The following is a 15,786-nucleotide window of genomic DNA, read 5'->3' on the forward strand; positions in this document are numbered from 1 at the left end:
CTCTTTTGGGTCACTGTTGTTTCAGCTTTTGTTTCCAGCTAATGAAGGAAGACGGCAATGTGCATCAAGACTGCACAATAAATGCAAACTAGTGAAGCACCAGTTTTAAATGGTGGTTCTCCCTTGAAGGAAAGGCCCATAAAATGGCTGTTTTAGTTGTGCTCTTGATCATCTCAAATAAATTAATAGGAATCGTGCATTTTTTTCCAATTCCAGGAAATCCACATCTTTTTCCAGGGGATCAGAGAGTAGGCAGGAAGACAAATCATCGCAATGTCGAGGTGTTACTTTAATAAATCCTTTGGCCATTAAAGCAGACTCAACTGGCACCCATTTCAGGCAATCCTCTTTCATCCCATTAATGCCACCCCCATGCCACTAAAGCCTCAAAACACACCAAGTGTTCCTAAATACAGAGAGTGCTATAGGATAAACTAATCTATTTATCCATAGATACCCATCAAGTCAGTTCTGCCTGGGGCTGTCCCTGTACTTAACTGTGTTACTGGCAGTGTGAATAATCATGTCCCAAAATCCATTGATCACTGTCTTCCCAGGTAAAGATGCTGATCGATTAGGCAAAAAGCCATTAGCTCACTTGAGAATTTCAACCCATACCCTACAAAGCCTCTGCATATCCAGACATCCTCCCCTCTGCGTTTCCAGATGAGTGCAGAAGGCATCAGATTGGTGCAAACCAGTTCATACTGCCATGTCCAGCAGAGAAACACCAACCCAACCCAGTTGGTTTTTGGAAGAACAAGCAAGTTTATCACAAGATCTTTGAATCACAGAACATTTAGGTTTCAAGGGACCAGACCAAGCCTCTTACTCTGAGCATGTCCTCCCAAATATCACCAAGTCTGGAAACTCCACAACTTCTCTGGGGAACCCATACCAGTAATATTTGTCCCTTCTCTTTATTTTCCTGACATCTTCTCATGTCCTACTTGTTTCTTTCATGGCTTACTCATGACCATCCTGAGATCAACCATCATGCCTTCACTCTTTACCATAGAAGCACGTCCCTTCCATGAAAGACACTTCTCAAATTCCCTAAAAAGAAATCAGTCTTAAAAACTGAGTTTTTCTTTACTCAAACCATTTTTTCACACTATTCTTTCTGCACATCTTCTTAGTACTCTCTCCAATTTTTCTATGTACTTGAAATGGATATAAAAGCAGAATGGAACCATAATACTCTTCACATGGAAGCTGTATGCATTAGCTTTCCCTACCCTACTGAACATTTCCTTCCCAGTTTCTTTGCTGAAAATGAATTATTCACACTAAATTATGTGGCATATTTAAAGAGTGATTTGTCTATTAGTATAAAAGACATGGAAGCCTTACAAAATTGATGTATTTAACAAGTGTGAGGCTAAACAAAAAATATTACCATGAAAGCTGCGTGATTTTCATGTTTTCCTTAATTAAAACCCTCAGCATTCTTTAAATTTTCTTTGAAAAAAAACTCTGCCAGCTTTCACCAAATCATCATTCAAAAAAATCACCAAGGATTTCACAGGAAGACCCAGGGAAACTGCTGTGAAATTCTTGTTCCCTTCAATGGCAGCGCACAGCCCAGTCACAGTATCTGTGTCCTAAAACACAAACTATAACATCAATGTAAGGATGACATAATTAATATCTCATAGAGACAACTTGTCCCGTCATAAACACAAGCACAAATTAAATATTGTCTTGGCAGCTAAGAGAACTATGGATCATGATTTACTTACACATGGGTAATAAATCCACTGAGGGGACTTACTGATGATTTAGAAAGGGGCAGAATATTTACATCTTCGCACCGTTTGGCAGATGGCATATTTCAAATTGCTTTAAATACGTATGTGCATTGCTAACTAGCACTGCAGAAATTGCAGGATGCAGTATTTCAATGCAGCTGAAAGATTTTTCTTGCTGAATACAACCATTGATCATTTAATATACATTTATTATTAACAATTGAAAAAAAAAGATAGCAAATATTTAACAGGAATCATGCAACCAGTTTCCAGTGTAATGACACTCCTGCAAATTCAACATTTAGCCAATTAAGCCTAATAAGATATTCACAGATTTTATAGCTCGATTAATCAATGTATTTAAATACATTAATTAAGCAGCAGTCAATGACACTCTTTAAAAATACACTTCTAAGAACTTTAAACATAATCTTTATTTTTCACAGATGAAAAAGAACACCACAGGAAGAGATAGTAAGAAAAATAATTTGTTTCTTAAGCTAATTATCTTAATTGTCATCAGGATTTAAAGAGGAAAAAAAGAATATTTTAAAGTAATTGAAGCCAATACAACAAAAGTTTATTTATCAAAACTGAGAAAAATACCTACATTTCTACAAATTTTAAAATATCAGGTAATTTTTTATAGTGGATATGGATAAGAAAGCTCATTCATTCAGCTCAATAACTGTCCTAATAGTCAGGAACTAGAGATCTAGCAGCAAGCTGAGCTGGAATTTGTCTTGGAATAATTTCTGAATGCTTTTGGTACTCCAGCAATTCTTTAGTATACAGGTCACCTGGAGTTGTTAGAACTTAGCAATTTTGCTCCTCTGTCCTCTGAACTAACAAACAATGGGTATTATCATTTGTGATGGCCTCTACCAGTGAGACACCCATCCAGAAGGTTCAGAAGTAATTACCTCTACCTTTTGAGATACAAATCTCCATAAACTTGAATCTCAAGCGAACATTTAGTGGGAAAGATGTTTTCGCTAATGGATGACACCCACTAGATGTCTTCTGCCATGAGTGATCCCATTTCACCCTTTTCCTCTCAGTCTGTTCTTACATCCTGCTGGCTCTTCATGTCTTCACTGCTCACTCCAATCCTATTTCCTAGGCCTCTATCCTTGAAGTCCTCACCCCAAGGCCAAAAAAATTCAAACCCTCTAACCTCTAGACTTTCTACATCTACAGCCACCAGCTGTGGAGCATTTATTCATCCTATGCACCTGCAAGATTCTCCCTATTTCGTCGTGTTGGACCACAAAGACAGACAAGAGGATCAATCTGCTCAGACCTCTACCTTGGGAACTTGGTAACTCCTCAATGGTTGAGATGCCCAAGTGCTCTGAACACAATGTCAATGTAAAGGCAGTGCAGGGCATGCTACAAAATGAGATATCCTGGGGCATGTAATGAGATAACATCTATTACCATAAATTATGAAGTGATTTACGCATAAATGAGGGCTATCATGAAATTTAATTTTAACGGTTTGATAATCAAGTAAGAAGCACAATAATTACCATACCTAAGTTCTTCAGTAAGTTAAACACACTGCTACTGGTAAAGCACTTCTTATTTTAACATACATAACCCAATTGCTGGCCAGCGTTTCCACCTCTATTCTGCCATTTGGAAGCATTCAGTTAAACACCCTGTTGCTGTGAGGAACGAGATCAGTTGTGTTCATAACCTTCCAACTGGCCAACAACGTATGGCAGCTTCCTCAGTGCACAGTTATTTCATGGCACAGCATGGCACACGGCAGGCTCCCTTGGGCTAGAACCTCTGTGAAGACCGAGCTTTCCAGAGCTATATTCAAGAGAATTTGGTTCAACTGGATAGGTTAAAAGCATATAGACACCACAGGGTTGTATGTCACAAATGTTTTCATTAACTGAAGACTCTGTAGACATCTGAGTTTCACTCTGTTTAGGGAGAACTTTTTCTCTAGAATAAGTTACCTGGCAGCTTTTTGATAAGACATCAACTGTCTGTACAACGCATTTTGGATGCAGCAGGACATAGAGGAATCTTTCAAACCACATAGAAAGTGAAAAGAGGGAGAATCACTGACATATCATATCCTGAGAGGGAGAAAAATGAAAGGCTGCTCCTGTAATTGTGTGCATTGACATAAAATACAACAGTAAAAGACAGAATGAGTGAGTCAAGAAATAACCCCTCAACACCTTTGTAGTCCAAAACAAGTCGTCAACAAAGCACGTGGTGCCTACAACTCTTTCCTAACACATAAGAAACTCCACTTGATACAAAAATTGGAGAACAGTCACATTGCACACACTAAATATTCTTTATAATGAATTTAAAAACCTGCAGCAAGTCTTAATTTAAGGCTTTTTAAAAGCTAAAACAATCCTCTTTACCAGCCAAACAGAATAATCTTACTGTACAAAAGTATTTTTAGACAGTATTTTGATGCGCTAGTAGATGGCATTTTTTCTTAATAGTATCTAAATACCATTTTTTCACCTTGCAGAAGGATCTAGAACCATTACTCCGGGAAAAGGGAAGATTTCCAAGTGGTTCTTTTCTGTAAGATTAACAAAAAGCCCTTGCTAAGCTAATTTTAAGGTCCAGTTTGTTCTCTGTCTAAATTTCTCTAGTAGATAGATCAGATAAGAATTAAATCTTTTAAGCAATACCACAGACACATATACAGAGCTAAATTAATAGCTTAGCATTCAAGAAACAGAAAACAAATGAGTTTAGAGATCAGAAAAACTACAGCCACCTCTAAATGAGAATAAAACCCGTATTTTATAGTAAGATTTAAATCATTATCCTTAAAAGGTCCAAATACTTTCACCACTTGCACAATCCTCATTGATAAATGATCATTTCAAAGGACTTATTTAAAAGGTTTATATCCATTACAATATAATGATTTAAATATTTAAACTTCAAGTATTATACCCTAAAAAAAATGAAAGCTATTCAGTCAAGGAGATGCAAAGTAACATTATAACATTTCTTGTAGCATTATTTCTATATATTACCTATCATCGCCAGAACTGAAATTATGCTTACACCCAGGACCTCACCAAATACAAAATGTTAAAAACCAATGGGAAACAGCAAGGCATATGAACAAAATTAGGTCCACTGTATGGATAAGAATATGCACATTTTGGTGAATATTTAATTTGCTTAAAAAAAGAAAAGAAAACAGAACAAAAACAGTGCTTTCTAAACAAAGTGGAAAAGCTAAAACCACTGTATTTTAGCAATATTTTTGCCCGGCCTCTATTTGTGCGGTTGTGCCAGAGTACTAGAGTGCTACTAGAGTCACTAACAGACTAGCTACTAAAATAGCTTTATTAACGTTATGAGATATTTTCTTTCTGCCCAACTGCATGTCCTGCAGATGAGATGTTCTTACTTGGACCTTAACAACTGGAATGAGGGAGAATGCAAATAAAATCTCCCTCTTTCAAACCAGAGCTCTGCTGCATGATGCAGGACCTCAGCTCTTTCAGAACGGAAACGAGCTCTGCTGATGCTCCATGATCAGCCTGAAACGTTTTCTCTTTCTCAGTTTCACCTTTTCAGGACAAAAATAACAACCCTGAGATGTCACAGTTGTCTAAGAGAGATGAACCAAGCAATATTATTCCTAGATACAGCCAATGGCAGAAATTGGGGAAAGAAAATCTACCATAGCAAGTGATTCTTAGGAATTTTATGCTGCAGTCATCTACAAAATGGCCTTTACATCACCCTAGTAGGATTGTAAAAGCCAACATATGTAACAGCCTACTTAATCTAGGCATTTTTTTCTACAGAAATTGCCATTGTTTTCTCCTCCAATTCTGTTTTTCTTTCCTGCAGTTCTCTTTTTATTGAAATGGATGGAATGGCTGAGGATGTCTATAGAGAAAAGACTCATTCAAGTTGTGAAAGGCTGATAACTCTTTTGATAATGTAGGAAAATGGTATTAAAACATCCTGTGAAACTATAGATACACTAGGCATTTCAATGCTATATACCTTTGTTTACCTCACAACTATATTATACATTGTTATTTTCAGTCTTAAGAGATTCATAGCCAAAATAAATTAAGCTGAGAAATTGCTTGAAATCTACTATGTTACTTTAAAGTAAATAAAATTATTGTATTCTTTTACATGCATAAGATGTTAAAAAGGAAAAATATATTCACAAGAACATGAATAGGGTACAAGAAGTAACAGGGTCACAAATATGGGCCTTTTGAAGACTGAAAGCACTCACCGCTGACACTCCCCTGCATGCAGAATTAAATCTTGGTTGTTCTTAGCACTAATGGTCAACTCACGCTCTGTGGAATTGAAGACATCAAGAAGTAGATGGCATTGCCGGGTGCTGCTCAGAGACAAAAAAAAAAAAAAAAAAAAAAAAAAAAAAAAGAGTATTACAGCTTCAACAATACACCCAGAATATTTAGATTATATATGTGTGTATGTATGCAGTTCAGAATATATATTTGCCTTTATTCATATCTATACACATATACACATACATATTTTATACTCTGATTATTCGACTATTTTATTAGTTTCCTGGAAACTGTAATATATATAGTTATATAACTATATATATATAATGAAATTAGACAGAAGTCTATGTAGCCAAAGAAAAAAAAATATTAAATTTTAATTATGACCCATAAGCCCCAAAGCTTATAGTCACCTAAATGTATTCTCACACTAAAGCTTCCTTCCAATCCACTTCTTTTAAAAGAAGAGCCACTTTTTTTTTTCATTTTTGAGTCTTCGCATTAGATGCTATTGCTTCAAATTAACTTATCACCACCTTTTCAAGGAACAGTTACAAGCAAAATTTAAATCCTTGGCCAGCCCGGGAATATAAGAATATACCAACCATACATATGAATAGACCAACTGCATTTCTGATAAGTCTTGGGAACTAATGCTGATGAAGCTGCAAAAAAGAAATTCTACTGTGAATTTTGTTTAGCTACTTTTTCTCCTTGCAGAACTAACCACCAACAGCAGCATTCAGTGATGAAGAACACAGAAGAATGCACAAAGTAAACATGCCAAAACTTGGGAATTTAGAAGAAATGAGGTGTCAGAGCTATTATTGGGAATTTGTTCCTTTAACAAATCAAAATGAAAAAAGAAATGGAAACAAAAATAGGAAGGGCAGTACTCAAGTTAGCAGGTAACCTGTTACCAGGAACGAATGATAAGGAGAGAAAAAGCAGCCTGGTTTCCATTTCAGCACTGGGAGAATGGGACAAGACATGTACAGACACCACAGAGCTCTGCCTCTCCAGCAGCAGTAGTAGTTTAGTAGCAGAAGTAGGAGAAGTTTAGATATGCAAGGGAAATTTCTGGTAGAGACTATTTTTAGAGAATATATAGAAGCAGGATTTTAAAAAAATATATCCCATAGCTACTATCTGTATTGGAAATGGTATCCAAGTAAGGAAAAGAAGATGAAGCTCTGGCAAGTTAGATGTAAATGTATGATGAAATTAATAATAATAATGAAAAACCTACCAGGTCTTCAAAGAGCAACTTGCTAAAGATCTGAAAACTAGTAAGATTTTTGTTTTTTTCTTTTAACATGTACCTCTTAGAAAGGTTGTAGAGAACTGGTGAGGTCAAAGTATGAAAATTACAGGAAAACTATGAAGTGACAAGAAAGTCTCAGGTGAACTTACAGAAGTCTTCTTTTGCAAGCAATGAATTAAAGTCTCAGGAAATTAGATTTTAGAGTCAATGCATGTTCATGAAAGAGCTCTATAAAAAAACTTCAATATGAATTTACTGAACTCCTACACGCAGTCAAGTCAGTAACCTGCTGCTTAAATTGACAGCAGAAGTAGAGAAATTTGAGAAATTTCAAATGCTCCATTATTGTTTTAAGATTTTTAAGGCCATTGAAAAACAATTGGACCATGAAATCTGGCCTTCATACCAAATAAAATCACACATAAGCTAATAAATATTTTTAAATACCCCAAAGAATAGATTTATTAAAAGTGATTAAATTACTGACTGGGATGGCCTACCAAAATTTTTTGGCTCAGAATAAACAGTCATAAATCACTATTTCATGGAATCAGAAGAGATTATCCTAATCTTACCACATTTCTTCTTCTTTTTAAAACTACCTATGTCCCTATCTTTGCAAAAAAAAAAACAAATTTAATTACATCAAAAAAAAAATCTTCACAAAGTAATCAAAAATTTCAAAAATTATTTAAATCTGAGTCTTCCAGAGGAGATGAGACAAAAATACCCAAATACAGAACAAAAATCTCACCTCCTGTACTGCCACATGCCTATTTCAAGTGCAGGGTCCTGCACTTGGGGAGGAATAATCCCCCACACCAGTACAGATTAGGGGTTGATCTGCTGGAAAGCACCTCCACGGAGAGGGACCTGGGAGTCCTGGTTGACACTAAGTTAACCATGAGTCAGCAGTGTGTCCTCGTGGCCAAGAAGGCCAATGGGATCCTGGCCTGCATCAGGAGGAGTGTTGCCAGCAGGTCAAGGGAGGGGATTCTGCCCCTCTGTTCAGCTCTGCTGAAACTGCATCTGGAGTATTGGGGGCAGTTCTGGGCTCACCAGGACAAGAGGGATGTGGAGCTTCTCGAGAGGGTCCAGCACACAAAGATGATTAACAGACTGGAGCATCTATCATATGAGGAGAGACTGAGTGAACTGGGCCTGTTTTCTCTGGAGAAGAGAAGGCTGAGAGGGGATCTATCAACATGTACAAATACCTGAGGGGAGAAAGTAAAGAAGATGGGGCCAAACTCTTCTCAGTGGTGGTCAGTGACAGGACAATGGGCAATGGGTGTAAGTTGAAACACAGGCAGTTCCATCTCCATATGAGGAAGAACTTCTTTCCTTTGAGTGTGACAGGCTGCCCAGGAACAGGTTGCCCAGGGAGGTTGTAGAGTCTCCTTCTCTGGAGATCTTCAAAACCCGCCCGGACGCCACCCTGTGCCACATGCTCTGGGTGTCCCTGTTGGAGCAGGGGGCATGGTTGGACTAGATGATCTCTAGAGGTCCCTTCCAACCTCAGCCATTCTGTGATTTTCCCCCCAAACACCCTGTACTACAGCTTCCTCACACGTCCATCAGCTGCAGCTTCATGTTCTTAGCTGGTCCCAAGTCTGTCCACGCCAACCACTGCATAGGACATCCACTGAGCCCAGGATGTTGCACCTTCTTGCTTTGGCGAAATTGTCACATCTCCTCTCTGCCCAGGTACCAATCTGCAGGGATATTTTTAACTCCCTCTCCTATGGTCTGCTGAAGTTTGTCAAAACTGATTCGAAGCGGAGGCAAGAACAATTAAAATGATCATATTCACTGCTTTCCCCTGGGAAATAAGTTATAAAATTATCTGGAAAAAAAATACAACAGATACTGCAAATAAAAGGTGTGTCTTCTGAATAGAGTGATACAGAAAATCATTCCATTATGATAAAAGTCCAAATTGAATGAAAACATATTTCAGCTATACTATAATGCATATTCAAGATGCCAAGATAAAGAATTAAAGTTCTTGAAAGAATACTCCTTTTCTTTCCATCTGTCATTTTGACTGCTAACCAAATGGAAACAAGGTTGGGTTAAATAATTTCAGAGTCTAAGTGGAAGAGTACATTCAAGACTAAGTTTGGATAATTAAGTCAGAAATTTATACATCTCACTGTTAAAAGGTCTTTTCAGCTATTTTAAGAGTTGTCCTCATCTTACTTTTCCCAGCCATAAACCCTTTCGGTTATGCTAAATATTCCCAGCACATCTACAAACGCTTGCAGATTTATATTCTCATGTCTTTATGTGCCAAATGGTACATATTTAACATTTTGATCTCAAAAATCAGTTCCCTGAATCCATAAACTACTTCTCAGTGCTCTTCTCCAAACTCACCACAATGTTATACAATTACCAAGGTTTAAGGTTAGAAAGATGAATCGAATCTAACTTTCTATGTGCCATGAGTTCTTTGACTTCACTCACTTAAATCTATATTGAGCTCAATGGTGTATGCATGAATAAAGACTATCTTCTAGAAAGAAATCAGTCCTGAGAACATAAAAATGGTTACTAAATCCATTCCTTGACAGCTCTTTCCAATGTTTAATCAGTCTAATTGATCAAAATGAGACCTTTATTTGTAAATCCATTTACCTTGTATCTGTTTCGACTTTTTATTATTTTTTTCATTAATGAAAGAGTGAATTTAACATTCAGTATTTTCTCCCAGTAGCAACATCCATTCATCTTAAAGAAGTGAAATCTTAGCCTTCCTCACAATAAACTGAATAGATTGATCTTCAAGTATTCAGCTGAAAGGCTTTTTCTCCATGCTTCAAACATGCCTGACATTTTTACTGTATCTTTCATATTTGATTGTATTAAAGTATATACATTTTTTTTTGTTTGAACAACCTGAGAAGGCTAAGTGGGGGGTACCTGCCAATTCTGCAGAGAGCCTACAGGGAGGTTAGGTCTTCACAAAGCTAGCTCATAAGCATCCTGAAGATCACTTGCAAGATAAACACATTTGCTATGCTCTCCTGCTGTCATTAAATATTTCAGAAGAATGAAACAGCTCCAAGCATTAGATGCTTATGCAAACATAAACAGGCTTAATCACTACAAACACATCACTGCAAGCTTCCCAACTGCAACTTCTTCACCAGAGGTCATGCCATGTGGTCAATGGTTTTGAACACTATATTCTGCCCACAGCAACTGATGTAATAAGAGGGTTTAAGGTCAGACAACTAAGAGCTAAGACATCTGCTTTTCATAAAAAAAAAAATAGCAGTGCAAGAAAAAACTATACTTGAAGCCACATGAACAGGAATTTACAGAAGTTATGAAACCTGCAACACATCCCTCCCTTTTCCTTTGACTCAATTAAAGGACAGATTTTAAGTATCTGCTCTTGCCAGACAAGATCTCTGATCTCATCATCTCTGATGAGACAAGATGTCTCATAAGCTGTGCAGTGGTTTTAAGACAAGGGGAAAACTGCATTGCTTCAAGAACATTCAAAAATTTATTGTGTTCCAACTTTCTGAATTTATACTGCTAAGAAATACTTCATTATCCAGCTTTCAGGCTTTGCCCAAAAGGAAGGCGAGGTGCCTGATGTGCTCTGGGTTGACTTCCTCCACACATTTAGACCAACCTGTCACCCTTGCAAGAAGGAAAATGGAGGGATTTCCAGACTTCAGTAAATGGCCTGCATCTAAAACATTTTTGGCCATATGGCACAATGGTGAGGAATGCAGAACAGCAGGTCCTTTTGTAGTATTTAGATCATATCTTACTTGAATTCTTACTAAAACAAAGAGTAAAGCATACTGGCATCTTTTCATACTCGGTGCATTAGCTGTAAAAAAAGAACATTAATTGTCTGCCATTAACTGGCAGATAATGTTCTTGAAAGGACGAACAGCTGTATTAGACTCAGTTCAAGACAATCCAGAGCTAGAACAGACTTTTCTGGAGCTAACAGCACGCCGGAATGAAGGGATGAGTCACATGAAACTAGCAGCACAACATTCCCTTTAAATTGACCCATTAGCATTATAGCTCTGTTGACCTCTTGATAGTAATTTGCTGGCAACTAAACTCTTCTAGGGCCTGAAGATACAGTGGTAGTTTTAGGATTAAGACTTGATAAGGAGGGAATTCACAAGGTGTGCCCAACGACCAAAGATGGTGGAATGAGTGTTATTCTACTGATCTGTGGGCATTTTATTGTACATTTTATTGTACAAAGGGCCAAAAAATATCTCGTGGAAGCCCTTCCAGACTGCAGTATGTAGTGGGACAGGCTGGGAGAATCGTGACACAAGCGAAAGGTAGGACACAAGGTGAAGTCCTACCTTTACCTTGAGCATCACGGGATTTGCTCAGCAAGCATGAAGAAAACAAAATCAAGCATTACAGGTGACACGGTCAGAGCAAAAAATCCCAAGCATCGGACTGGCATGCCAGCCTTTTTTGGATGCTGGATGCTCAGGAGGTTGAGATACACGGGGAAAACCCCCAGAGCAAGGAATGGCATTTTATTGTCAGGATAACACCTTTTTGGACACAAGGGCTGATTTCTGAAGCAGATTTAGGCAAGGGGTTAGACAAAGCAATGTCTTAATGGTTGCATCAAACTAACTACAGAGATTCATACAAATAAAGGTTAAAAATATCTAATTCTTAGGATTAATTAGATCTTGAGACCAAGTAACCATATAGTTAATGAAATCGCTCTAACTTGTGCAGTTAAGCACAAACCTGGATGAGCAGAGGACATAATTATGGCTACATACTGATATTTCAGTAATAGCTCCCATGTACATCTGCTCATCAACTAAAAGCAAAAGAAATATCAATCACGTTTGGACAATTTTTACATAAACCATAATCTGCATGTTACTTTTGAAAAAGAAAAAAAGAATACATTTGCATTTTTTCTTTGTTTTTCAGTAAAGTCTTAAAGGATAAATCAATGTTAAGGGTTTTTTTTTTTTGTTTTAGTATTTACTTTGATTTTTAATTCCAGCATCTATTAAGCTACTGTTTCTTGCCTTCACCAAGGTAAAATGTAAAGCAACAGCACAGGCAAAATGACTTAGAAGAAAGGGAAAAAATGAATCGAGAAAATAAAAGTAATGACAACTTGAACTCTGAATTGACAGGTAAAAGGCTAAGTTGTAAAGCACAGTTTCTCATAATTACTAAACAAAAACAATTTAGAATTTAAACTAAAATCAAATTTAAGCAATGAAATCTTAGCTGGAAATCAAAAGGAAATCAAATTCAAGATTTCAAAAGAGCAACACTGAAAATGCAAAATTTGTCTTATACTTGTTGCAACTTGGTCTTGGAAATTGGCAGGGAGGACGAAAAGTCAAGAAACAAGTTTTGCTTTACCTAGTGATAAATAGTCACCCTTCGCTGTTTGCAGGATGACATATTTCTACAATATTCACTTTGAAACAATCTAGGATGGACCACGACTGCTCTTGCTGAGGGAGAATCAATACTAGGAAGCAAAAGAGTAAAGCAACAGCGTCCTGATCATTAAGGCCATTAGTATTGAACAAACTGAGGGAGATAGTGGGTATATAAAAGTCAAACGTATCCATGGCTGAGAAGATAACATATTTCTATGCAACAAAATCAACAAAAAGATTTTAATAGCCTTTTGACTGGCCAGGTAAACAGCACATTTCTGAAAGATATTCAAACTACACTTTTTCAAGCTTTCAGAGAAAGTAATTCAAAGCCAGCCACATCTTTATATTAAGTGATTTGCTGGATGGAGACGAAATTTGCACTGAATTAAAGGCTAATGTGTATGATGAACAAGAAGAGAATGAAGCAAATGTATGAAATGTGAACTTAAGCATTTCACTCAGCTGGGTAACTACATATAGTGCCTGCTGCTGAAAGACCTGTGAAATTGTACATGGTTGAATGATGCAGAAACTTTACTGTTGAATTAAGACCTCAATATATTCCATGGATTTTATGATCAAATATTTTCCAGGCATAGCATCTTCTTGAGAACAGACTGGCAGCACTGTGCTAGGGTAACCTTGTCTTGCAGAAAGCATCTTTGTGAAAACCTGGTGCAAAAAGCAAACATTTCGGCAATTGGCTGTCAAATAAAATTACTGTGTTGCACTTGAAGCTTTTGGGAAGATTTGCAGTTTGAAATCCGGGCTACTCTGTAAGTATAAGAAATTAATTTCAATGAATCTTTAAACATTTATCGTTAAAAGTATAATTAAAATAAACAATATGACAGATGTTTCTGTTTTGAATAGGAAAGGACTCTGTAAGGAAATAATAAACACAAAAGGAGTATTTTAACCTATGTAATGAATCCACTCATGAACTAGGGTGCACTTCCACGCTGATACAGAAAGGTAACGTAGAAAGTGTGATGTTTTGATGACCTTACACATGTCTAACGAACAGCTACTGCAGTAACCATACTCTGCCTATCATCAACATGCTATTGAATATTTGCAAATATTAAAGATATTAACTTCAGCCTTTAGAGGTAGCATTAGAATTACTTTTCTAGAACAGTTCCTAGATAAATAAAAACATTCCTAATGTGCTACACTTTTAAGCAGCAAAATATTTGATAAAGCTGCTTTTCAATAAAACTGTACAGTTTCTGGACCCTTTTACAAAGGCTGGACAGAATATAACTACTCACTAAAAAATAATCCATTTGAGAATCTCATTTGTCTAATTTTTAAATTCATATCTTTATATCAATTATTGCAGCTCTTCTTTATTCTTGCTGAATCTAAAGCTTCTTTGCTCACACAAAGGTTGTTATTTATTGTACTACCTGCGGTCAAAAACAGATTCCTGTCATCTGCCTTGTGCTGATATTTACACTAATAAAGACCTACCCGCCTCCACAGGCTTGTCTTTAGCTTCAAGCAGTATAATAATTTCTATTACAATTTACAATAATCAACATCTACTATCAAAGATTATATAATTTCATTGAAATAGGTTGAAATCTGAAACTAAACAGAATTCTTGCCCTCGCTACATGCACCAACACACTTTTCAGTAATTCTGTCTTGGTAGTTGGAAATTAGAAGTTGGAATTCCTATTCTGTTTATTCTAAAAATACTCTTGCACTAACTGTATCCTTCATCTTCATCTTCATTGAGCAAGGCTTTTGACACTGTCCCTCACAGCATCCTCCTGGGCAAGCTCCAAAGGTGTGGGATAGATGAGTGGACAGGGAGGTGGATTAGGAATTGGCTCAATGGCAGGGTGCAGAGAGTGGTTGTCAATGGTGCGGAGTCCAGCTGGAGGCCTGTACTTAGTGGTGTCCCCCAGGGGTCAGTTCTCGGTCCGGTCCTGTTCAACTTATTCATTAATGACCTGGATGAAGGGCTGGAGTGCTCCCTCAGCAAGTTTGCCAACGATACCAAACTGGGTGGAGTAGCTGATAGCCCTGAGGGTTGTGCTGCCATCCAGAGGGACCTGGACAGACTGGAGGACTGGGCGGCGAGAAACCTCATGAGGTTCAACAAGGGCAAGTGCAAGGTCCTGCACTTGGGGAGGAATAACCCTGGACACCAGTACAGATTAGGCGTGGACCTGCTGGAGAGCAGCCCCGCAGAGAGGGACCTGGGTGTCATGGTGGACGACAAGTTGACCATGAGGCAGCAGTGTGCCCTGGTGGCCAAGAAGGCCAACGGGATCCTGGGGTGCATTAAGAAAAGCGTCTCCAGCAGGTCGAGGGAAGTGATCATCCCCCTCTACTCAGCCCTGGTGAGGCCACATCTGGAGTACTGTGTCCAGTTCTGGGCTCCCCAGTACAAGAGGGATGTAGAGCTGCTGGAGAGAGTCCAGCGCAGGGCTACCAGGATGATCAGAGGCCTGGAACATCTGCCCTATGAGCAAAGGCTGAGAGAGCTGGGCCTGTTCAGCCTGGAGAAGAGGAGGCTGAGGGGGGACCTGATCAGCGTGTATAAATACCTCAAGGGAGGCAGTGAGGAGGAGGGGGGCGCCCTCTTTTCAGTGGTGGACAGTGATAGGACTAGAGGAAATGGCTTCAAACTGAAGCATCGGAAGTTCCACAGGAACTTAAGGAAGCATTTCTTCACTGTGCGGGTGACAAAGCACTGGAACAGGCTGCCCAGAGAGGTTGTGGAGTCTCCTTCTTTGGAGATCTTTAAAACCCGCTTGGACACAGCCCTGTGCCACGTGCCCTAGGTGACCCTGCGTGAGCAGGGGGGTTGGACTTGATGACCTCTGAGGTCCCTTCCAACCTTCGGCATTCTATGATTCTATGATCTTCAAGAGCATTTTCTCCTTTCTGGTACTCCCAAAGTATTAACAGACTGAAACAACCCCATTCTCAGTCTGCTTTCTTCCCATGAAAGCCAAACTCAATTATCCATCTCTTGAGTAAGGGTTATTCCAATGTTACCTTGGAGTCCTTTCTACTGCCAAAAAATTGACTACATCTAC

At 38.1% G+C, this 15,786-nt stretch overlaps 1 protein-coding gene across 1 annotated transcript in view; it reads right to left on the reverse strand.

The window, feature by feature from the left end:
• The window catches only part of TRAPPC9 (trafficking protein particle complex 9), a 374,540-nt gene that overhangs the window by 231,217 nt on the left and 127,537 nt on the right, over positions 1 to 15,786 (reverse strand). Inside the window, exon 18 of the mRNA XM_026047148.1 lies at positions 6,016 to 6,126. Within this exon, the coding sequence (XP_025902933.1) occupies positions 6,016 to 6,126 (111 nt within the window). The remainder of the gene's footprint in view (positions 1 to 6,015; positions 6,127 to 15,786) is intronic.

The sequence above is a fragment of the Nothoprocta perdicaria genome, unplaced genomic scaffold (genome assembly GCF_003342845.1).
Source record: "Nothoprocta perdicaria isolate Ctin4 unplaced genomic scaffold, notPer1 scaffold_48, whole genome shotgun sequence".
Taxonomy (NCBI): Eukaryota; Metazoa; Chordata; class Aves; order Tinamiformes; family Tinamidae; genus Nothoprocta; species Nothoprocta perdicaria.